The following is a 10,100-nucleotide window of genomic DNA, read 5'->3' as shown; positions in this document are numbered from 1 at the left end:
GTGGATCACAACCTAAATATGAGTTAACAGTGTCACACTGCTGCAAAAAAAGCAAACATCATTCGAGGGTGCACCCCATCCCTGCTCCATGACCCTTGCTAACCCACAGGAAGGAGCCTGCCAAGAGATGGCAAACTCCAAGTCATGGCGAACCCAGTCCCCTCTGAACCCTCTCTTGGATGATCCCAGCTCCTGCAGCACAGCTGCCCCTCTGGCCCAGCAGGTCCTTCAGAGGCCTGGGCGGGGGATCCTCGACCACCAGGATGGAGATGACAGCCTGGTGAGGGAGGCCATGTGCTCTGTCTGATGCAGTCAAACCGGCTGAGACTCATTGCGGCTCAACCACAAGCCCTTGGGCCGGAGGCAGGATCGCTGGGGGATGCTCTGGCCTGGAGAGTCCCAAGGGTCCCTCCTGAGAGACCCCTGTGGTGCAGCAGAGCGGCCCGGGAGGGGCTGTTGGGCAGGGAGAGAGCTGGCCCGTCTGGTCTCTGCGGAGGCCCTCCTGCACTGTGTGCTACATGCGCCGTCTCCCGCTACAGGTATCATGCACCACTCAGGGAGCAGATCTGAGCCCAGCAAATAAACACCACCCCTGCAGCTGCTTCCACTGCTCAGCCCGCTCAGCACCAGGAGAGGGCAGCAACACCCACAAACTCACATACACACCCAGAGGCACACACACGCTTGCACACACACACACACGCAGATCTACGCACACGAACACTAATGCGTGCACACGCACACACGTGTATCTATGCACACACAGACGTGCATGCAGCTGTATGCACATGTGTGCACACACATACACACACACACATGCACAGGTTTACACATATGCCCGAGGCCGCCCAGGCTCTGGGCCCTCGCTGCCCCACGACGGCTGGGGTGCGCTGGGGGCGCAGCTCCCTGGCCGCCGGGCAGCGAAGGGTTAACACCCTGCAGGTCTACGGGCTCGGCGCTGGGGATTGGCCGCTGCGCCAGCCAATGAGGAGCGAGGAGTCCCGCCCCCCGGGCTGATGGACAGGCCTTGTCTCTATGCCGCGCCGCAGCCAATCGCCGCCGCCAGCCCCGCCCCGCCCCGCGGCAGGGAACCCCGCCCCGAACGCCGGTCTGTGCCCTCAGCCCCGCCTCCTGCAGGGAGCCCCGCCCCTAGATCCCGTCTGTGGCCCCAGCCCCGCCTCCTGCCCCCATCCCTGAAGGGAGCCCTGACCCCGGCACCCCTCTGTGCCCTTCCACCCCTGGAGGGACCTGCGCCCCCCAGCACCCCCTGCCCTCCATCCCTGCTTCTTCCCCCCCCAGCATCCCTGTGTGCCCCGCCCGCCAGCCCAGCTGCCTGCCCCCCACCCCTGGAAGTAGCCCCACCTCCAGCTTCCCTCTGTGTCTCCCCAGCCCTGCCCTCAGGTCACCCCACCGCTGGAGGGACCCCAGCACACCTCTGAGTCTGTGCCCCCTAGCCCCGCCCCCCAGCTCCCCATCTGTGTCCTCCAGGCCAGACCCTCTGCTCCCCACCCCTGGAGGGAGCTCCAGCCCCAGCTTCCGCCCTGCCCCCTCTCTGAGCAGCATTGCACTTGGGTGCAGCCTGAGGAATGCAAGCCCCATTGCCTGCCCCAGGGGGTATGACATTGCCCTGTCCCCTGCTGGGGGGAGAGGGAAGCACAGCCCAGGGGGTGGTCGCTCAGGCCTGGGTCCCTCATCTCTTGAGAGGGAGGTGACTCTCCAGCCTGATCTCCCATCACAGCCAAGCAATCCCCACCCACCACACCTGAAACACTGTCCTACCCCCCACCCCCAGCTAGCACCACCCCCCCCCACACGGAGCCCTGAGTGGACACCCCACTGCACAGGCATGGCCCTGCTCCCCCCCGCCCCCCCCCCCCCACACACACACACACTGAGGCACAGGCCCCTGCTCCATTTTGCTCAGCCCAGAGCAAAGAGCAATATAAATCGCTCTCCCTGAAACAACTCCAGGGGTCCCTGCCTGAGCTAAGCACACCCCAAAAGGCCCCCTCGTTCCCTCTCTCAGCTGGTCTCTCTGCAAAACCAGCCACCCATCAATGCTCCACTTCCCTGCCTCTCGCTAAGTGCCACAGCCCTCTCCCCCCTGCATTTATACCACACCCTTCACCTCCTCGGGATCCTCAGGGGAGCAGGGGCACAGCATGGGACACGGACATATAGGGCAGCACCACGGCAGAGATTAGCCAGCAACCAGGCCTGGTGGAGCAGAGCCCTCCTCATTCACGTTGCACCCATGGCACAAAGGGAGCTGGCCACAGGCTCGGCTAGCCAAGCCGGCCATGGCCAGATGAGCAGGGAGACATCACCGCCCCTGAAGTAGCGCGGGGAAGGATGGGCCAATGGTCCTGGCCCTGTCCAGCAAACTGCTCTCCCTTGCTGTGCAGTGAGTCGGCCTCTATCCTGCCAGGAAGGCAGATGGGAAGTTCTCCCTTCTCCAGTTTGTTTCCCAGCTGGACTGGAACCCAGGCCCTGGCCCCCCAAATATACCATAGGAGAAAGGGCATCCAGACCAGCTCCAGTTACACACAGGGCACAGCAAATGCCTGCCTGGCACATGGCAGCAGCCTCCTGAAATCACTTCCCCTTCCCCACAATCCCCAGGGCATGCCCCAGAATGCAGCCCAGCTGCCAGGCACCTGGCACAGCCCCAGCTCCAGCATCTTCTTCCTCTGTGGTGAGCTACAGCCCCTTGCAGGCAAACAAGTTCAGATCCAGCGTCACAGATTCTAAGGCCCGAAGGGACCACAGTGATCATCTGCCCTCCTGCATGACACAGGCCACAGGCCTGCCCGGAAGGAATTCCCCTTTGAACTAGAGCAGATCTTTTTAAAGAACATCCCCCGTTCGATTTAAAAATCGGCAGTCACGGAGGATCCACCACGACCCTCGGTGAATTGTTCCACTGGTTACTTCTCCTCACTGTTAAAAATGTCTGTCTTATTTCCAGCCTGACTTTGATTTCCAGCCATTGATTGTGTTAAGCTGTTGTCTGCTAGACTGAAGAGCCCATTATTAAATATTTGTTCCCTGGGCAGGTGCTTAAGTCACCCCTTAACCTTCGCTTTGTGAAACTGATAGATCGAGCTCCTTGAGTCTTTCACTATAAGGCAGGTTTTCTGGTTCTTCCCTGACTCCTCTCCAATTTATCAACATCCTTCTTGAATGGTGGGCCCCAGAGATGGACCCAGTATTCCAGTAGTGGTCACACCAGTGCCAAATACAGAGGTCAAATGATCTCTCTGTTCCTACTTGACATTCACCTTTATGAAGCCCAGGATCGCACAAGCACCTTTGGCCACCGCTTCCCACTGGGAGCTCACGTTTAGAGTCCTGCTAATCCGCAGACATCCATGGACCATGTTGGCGGATCACGGAGCAGATGCGGATACAAATTTTGTATCCATGCAGGACTCTACTCATGTTCAGCTGATTATCCACCATGGTCCGTCTTTTTCAGGGTCACTGCTTCCCAGGGTAGAGTCCCCCCTCCTGTAAGTATGGCCTGCATTGTTTGTTCCTATGTATATTTTTAAAAGGGTTTTAAAAAAAGAAAAAAGGTGAGACACACGGAAGTGCAGACCTTGTAAAACAGAAAATTCTCACACAGTCGTGACAATGGGCTCACTAGCCAATAATGACTTCACGTTTAGCCATATTAAAACACATGTTGTTTGCTAGCACCCAGTTTTCCAAGCGATCCAGGTTGCTCTGTGTCAATGACCTGTCCTCTTCATTATTCACCACTCCCCCAAGTTCTGAGCCATCTGCAAACGTTAGCGATGATGATTTTATCTTTTCTTCCAGGTCATTGATAAAAACAGCAAAACACGTAGGGCCAAGAACTGACCCTTGCGGGACCTTGCTGGAAACAGACCTGCTCGGTGACAAGTCCCTGGTTCCAGGTACACACTGAGACCTCTCAGTTCGCCTGTTTTCAATCCATTTAACTTGTTCCAGGCTAATGACATGGTCCCGTCCTACACCAGCCACCAGCAAAGGCTGTTCCCATCTACACCCCCCATTAACTCAGCAGGGCTTCTCCCTCCAGAGGAACCTTCACCCGGACTGTGCCCCTTCTTCCTCCAGGAGGGGCAAGCAGTCTCACCAGCTCCCCCTCTGCACATCACCCCATGTTGGCGACCCAGCTTCTATCAAGTGCCCCTCCATCTCCTGTGCCTCCACCGGGGGGATAAGAGGCTCCAGCCTGGTGTGGAGGCTGTGACGCTCTGACCCAGCCACCCAGGGGGCTCAGGGGCAACGGACCCCGGCACACCCTGGTTTCCATGCCAGTGGGGGCACAGTGCACAGCTGCCCATGGCAGTATCAGAGGAGGCAGGGAGGGAGCGGCTGGAGACTCAGGGTCTGAGGAGGATGCTCTGGAAAGGTGCTGAGCTCCCCCTTTTCATGCAGCAGACTGGCATGTGTGTGGCGCTGCCCTCTGCTGCCAGGTGCCTACTGTCGGAGCTGCTCCCTGGGGAGGGCGGCGTGTGTGGGGCGGAGAGGTTTGCTTTTGATGCCTGGTGTTTGCGGCTGGCTGCACTTGGGGTGTGTGCTATTATGATGAGCATCTGTCTGTCAGCATCTGTCTGTCAATCACCAGACACACCACTGCATCCAGCTACTGCTATCTGTGTATCGCCATGTATCCTGTCTGTAACCATCCCCGTCAGAGCCCAGGATATACTCCGTCACATTCATTTATACACCTCCATCAGCCCCCTATACACCATCTATCCACCTCCATCCACCCCACCCCTATACTCCCCCATCCATCCATCCATCCACCCTCCCACCCCATCCCTATACATCCCCATCCATCCATCCATCCACCCACCTACCCTCCCCATATACCTATATACCTATATACCATCCATATACCTATATACCCTCCCCATCCCCATCCACCCCCTATACACGCCTATACACCCCCATCCACCCACCCCATCCCTATACATCCCCATCCATCCATCCATATATATCCTCCTCCACCACATCCATCCACACCCCTCCACCCCATACCCCTATACACCTCCATCCACCCCTATCCACCATCCGTCCACCCCCATCCACACCTCTCAACCCCCCACCCTTATACACCCCCATCCACCCATCAACCCACGCCATCAACCCCCACCCCTCCCTCTATATCCACACTGTCTAAGTACCCACATCCCAGTGCTATGGGGCTTGCCCGGCGGGGGGGGGGCCGGGGAGACTGGTTTGTACTGCACCCCATTTCCTGGGGCTCAGCCCCGGGCTGCCCTACACCCCTGGGTCTCTCCCTGGTCCGGGAGGCCGCCGGGTTCCGAGCCCCGGTGGGCTGGGCTGGGCCGGGCCGGGGACGCGGAGCCCTGGCAGCCCCGCGGGCACTGGGGGGTGGAGGATGGTGGAGGGGGGGCTCCAGCCCCGCGAGCAGCGCCCCCCCCCCCCCCCCCCCCCCGCGCCGCCTGCGCCTTTAAGAGGCGGGGGGAGGGGTGGCCGCAGCCCAGCCCCGCTCGCTCCCTGACGTCGGTTCCTTCCCTTTCTCTCGCTGTTTTTGCAGCCGCCCGGCCAGGCGGGGACCCCGCTCGCTCGCCCGCCCCGATGGCTCCCCCCCGCTGCCCGGCCAGGGCCAGCCCCGGCAGCCGCAGCCTGGCGTGAGCCGGCGGCGGGTGAGCGCGATGGCCGGAGCCCGTGGCTGGCTCTAGGGGCTCGGGTCCTATTGCACCAGCGCCCCCCACGCGTGTCTCCCCGGTGCCCAGCATCCTCCCGTCCCGGCGGGCGGCGGCCGCCCCCGCCCTTTGTGCCAGGGGCGCACGGCGCTGGGCAGCGCCCGGCTCCGCCGAGGTGGGGACCCACCGGCGCCCGCCGCCGCCGCTGCAGCAGCAGCCGCCCATCCCCCCCGCCCGGGCCATGAGCGCCCCCTTCTAGCCGCGGAGCCGCCCGGGTCCCCCCCGCCCCCCGCGGCCAGCCCGGAGGAAGATGTCTTCGCGCACCGCCCTGGCGTCTGGCAACGAGCGGAACCCGGACACGGTGAGTCCCCCCCTGGCTTTTGTTCCCCGCGCTCGGCGCTGCCCCCCACCGGGGCTGGGTGTGTGGGGGGGGGGTCCCTGCCCCCCCCCACCACGCCGCCCCCCCGGGAGCCAGGCACCGCGGCTGGGGCGTGGGGGGAGGCTGCGCCCGGCAGCCCCGGCGCGCACAATGGATGGATCCGCCCGGGCAGCGCGATGGATCGATTTGGCTGCCAGCCCCCCCTCTCTCCCCCCGACCGGGCCGGGCTGGCTGGAGAGCCGGGTGGGGGCTGGGGCTGCCCCTCGCCCTCTTCTCATGGGTGCGAAGCAATGCGCCGTGCACGGGGAGCGGGGCTGGCCGGGGAGGTCTCCCCAGCCGCTGTGCAGATCGCAGGGGTGGAGGGGGCCCAGCCCCTGCCAACTGCACCCAGCTGCAGTGTGGTAAAGGCTGGTCAGCTGGGCCCTTGCCGGCAGGGCGAGACCAGCCGTGGGGCCATCCCCCCAGCCTCCGTTGGCTCCCCCCAGTCCATGGCCCAGGCTCCGCTGGGAGCGAAAAGGGGGTGTCGGGTCCTTTAACCTGCCCTGGGTGGAGGGGAGCTATGCTGGGCTGGGGTGTGCAGTGGAGGGACCTGGCAGCATCTGCATCCTGGGTGGGCTGCTAAGGTCAGACATGACATTTGCCTTGGGGATGGGGCCCAGGGAGGGGACTACCCCATGTGGTGCCTCCGGACCGGGCCTGAGCCCACTGCAGCAGGGACCCGCCGGGGAGCCTTTGTCGGGTGGGGAGGCGTGAATGGAAGCGGCAAAGGAGGCTGCGGTTTGAACCCAGAGCCGCCCGCCCCCCACCCCACCCCGAATGTGACTAGAGGAGGTGGGGAACAACCTCCCAGGGCCCGGTGTGACCTGCAGACTGTCACCCACACGCGTGCGCACCCATGCATGCACGCACTCACCCACACACGCAGAGATGCAGACCCACACACCTTGCAGACCCACACACCTCGCACCCAGAGAGACAGAGCACACACACATGGTGAGCTGCCGATCCCTGACCACACACATCTCCCATATGTACACACACATACACAGAGACATACACACAGTGACCTGCACCCCCAGCCCCCCCCCACACACGCAGACACACGCTGAACTGGAATCACCCTGGGACCCAGGTGGGCCTTGAACATGGAGTTGTCATCTCCTCCCCCCCCCCCCCTCGGTCACCCACGTTGCACCCTGCCTGGGGTGAGGAGAGTCCACACGCGCTCCTGTTAACGCTGTCACAATGACATTGCTTCCCAAGTGCTACGTGTGTCATCATTGCCATGGAATCTCCAGAGCAGCTCTGCCCCTAACTGGATCTACTTTACAGGGAAAAGTAGTTCCTTAGCAACTAAGGTGGTATTTCCCGGCGCCGCGGGGTGGGGCCTGGCTCCCCCGCGTGGCCTGGCACACCCGTCTCACAGACACGGGGTGGCAAACAGCCCCCACGAGGTTTCCCTTGGAATTGCCCGTCTGCTTGGCCTGTCCGCGGGGCTTGCGTGGCCCCCAGATCCTTGGGCAGGGCTGCTTCGTGGCCAGGGAGCCGGCAGCGCTGTGGCATGGGGAAGGCGCCCCGGGGTGGCCTCCTCCCAGCTGAGATGAGCCATGTCCCTCCCCCTGCCAGTCTGGGCCAAGCCATGGGTCTGTGGAAGCTGGCACGCTCTTCCCACCATGGCCTCTGCTGGATGCTCCCAGCATGCACCTGGCCCGATGGGGGATGCAGATACCCTGGAGCGTGAGTCAATTAGCCTCTCTCCTCGCCTGCGTGGTTCTGATGCTGCTGCCTGCTGTGTGTGACATTGGGCAGCCCTCTCCGGGAGCCTGATCTTCCGCCCCTGGCAGGCGGGACAGTTCAGTCCTGGTACCAGCCCTGTGCATATTGCGACCCAGACGTGCCGGGGACCCCCATCTCCCTGCCCCCGTGGCCGCCAGATATAGGGGTGGGCCGCAAAGCCAGTTCAGTACTGTCAGCCCTCAGGAGGGAGCCTGCTCTGGGGAGATGTCCCTGGGACCCTGCTAGTCAAAGAGCTGGGTAACTAGCTTGCCTCCTTCGCACCCAGCAAAACAGCAGTGAAGTGGCTGTCTTGCATGGGGGAAACAGAGGCACCGAGGGGCAGTGGCTCACTTAGGGTCACACAGAGAGTCAGACAGAGCTGAGTATAGGAGTCCTGACACTCGTTTTTCCCCTGCTGTGTAACCCTCTATTCCCTGCTCTCCTCTTAGAGCCAGGGATCAAATCCAGAAGTCTTGACTCCTCCTAGCTCCCCCTGCTCTAGCCACCAGACCTCAACTCCCCTCAGGACTCCTGGGTTCTGTTCCCAACTCTGTGACTCCCTGCTCCGACCCGCTAGACCCCATTCCCTTCCCAGAGCTGGAGATAGAACCCAGGCGTCCTGACTCCCAGCCCCTCCGCTCAAGCTTTGACTACATCCTTCAGTCCTGCTGGTTCCCTTTTGACTCCGGATCGCTGACGCAGTAACCCTGGGCTGGGCCATCTTGCATCACCAGCAAACTCTGGTGTTCGAGGGAGCAGGCGTCCCGAAGGGCCTCTGCCCCGGCCATCTCCTGTCCCTGGGAGATGGAGCAGCTCCTCGCACTTTGGGGAAGTGGCTTTCTGAAAAGGCAACAGCCTCGGGCATTTCCCGTCCCGCCCAGCCAGGGGTGTGGGTGTCAGGGCAGTGAGCTGGCTCCCTCCAGGGAATGCCCTGTGCAGCTGGGACCTGGCGCTGGGCTCTCCCTTGCCTTCCCCCTCTGAGCTCACCGCCCTGCTGGGCCTGAGGACGCCAGGCCCCCCACCGCAGTGACCCAAGCCCTGGGAGGCTGACACTGCAGGGGCCTCCCCAGGGAACCTGACTGCTGCTGTGGCCAAGCATCAGCCCAGAGTACTGGGCTCCCTCCGCCCCACTGAAGGCTTGGGGGTCAGCACCAGGCAGTATCCAGCCCCCAACCCAGACCCGGGGAATGCCCTGTCCTGACGAGCTCTCAGAAGAGGGACTGCCCAGCCCAGTGCAGGCCATGCCCCCGTTGGCACCTGTGTCTTCCCCCTTCCCCTTCTCCTTTGGATCCTCATGCTCCCAGTCCTAGAAATGTCAGGCTGGAAGGGAGCTCGAGAGGGCATCAGATCCAGGCCCCTGCGCTGAGGCCGGGCCAGGTAAACGGAGCCCAGCCCTGCCGGGGCTTTGTCCAATCTGTTCTTAAAAACCTCCCACGATGGGGATTCCTCCCTGGTAACTTACCCCGGAGCTTAGCTCCCCTTCTACAGTGAGCAAGTGTGGCCCGATCTCCAGCCTAGAACTCTCTTTCTGCAGCGTAAGCCCATTGCTACGTTCCTACCTTCAGTGGACATGGAGAGCAATTGATCCCCGTCCCCTTTATAACAGCGTCTTTGAAGACTTTTCTCAGGTCCCGTCTCCCCAGTCTCTTCTCAGGACTAAACGTGCCTGGTTTTTTTACCTGTTCTCCCTGCTCAGGTTTTCTAAACTTTTGATCATTTTTGTCCCCGTCTTTCCTAAAGTGCAGCGCCCAGAACTGGACACGGGGCCCTCCGGCTGAGCCCTCCGCAGTGCTGAGCAGAGCGGGACAGTCACCTCCTGTGTCTTGCCGACCGCACTCCTGTTAATACACCCCCGAAGGATACTGGCTTTTTTGCAACTGCATCACATTGTTGACTCATTCAGTTTGTGATCTGGAATCCCCAGATCCTTCCCAGCAGCAGTATGACCCTAGCTGGTTATTCCCCAGTTTGTAGCTGTGCACTTGATTTTTTTCCTTCCTAAGTGAAGTATTTTGCATTTATCTTCATTAAACTTCACCTTGTAGAATTCGGACCAATTCTCCAACTGGTCAAGGCGGTTTTGAATTCTAATCCTGCCTTCCAAAGTGCCTCAAACCCTCCCAGCGGGGTGTCCTCTGCAGAGTTCATAATCCGACTTCCCACTCCATTATCCAAGTCATTCCTGTGAATATTGAATAGCACCAGTCCCAGGACTGACCCCTGTGCGACCCCTTCAATGCACCCTCCCGGTTTGGCAGCAAATCATTGACACC

At 61.3% G+C, this 10,100-nt stretch overlaps 1 protein-coding gene across 3 annotated transcripts in view; it reads left to right on the top strand.

Moving 5' to 3' along the window:
* The first annotated feature begins 5,561 nt into the window (after positions 1-5,561).
* The window catches only part of MARK4 (microtubule affinity regulating kinase 4), a 35,547-nt gene continuing 31,008 nt past the window's right edge, over positions 5,562-10,100 (top strand). For all 3 annotated transcript variants that reach the window (XM_067556498.1, XM_067556497.1, XM_067556499.1), the window contains exon 1: positions 5,562-6,033. In XM_067556498.1, the coding sequence (XP_067412599.1) occupies positions 5,983-6,033 (51 nt within the window). In that variant the 5' untranslated portion in view covers positions 5,562-5,982. The remainder of the gene's footprint in view (positions 6,034-10,100) is intronic.

The sequence above is a fragment of the Emydura macquarii genome, unplaced genomic scaffold (assembly GCF_026122565.2).
Source record: "Emydura macquarii macquarii isolate MOO-44397 ecotype Brisbane River unplaced genomic scaffold, CSIRO-AGI_Emac_v2 contig_1790, whole genome shotgun sequence".
In the NCBI taxonomy this organism is placed as follows: Eukaryota; Metazoa; Chordata; order Testudines; family Chelidae; genus Emydura; species Emydura macquarii.
This window is presented reverse-complemented; position numbering and strand designations above follow the sequence as displayed.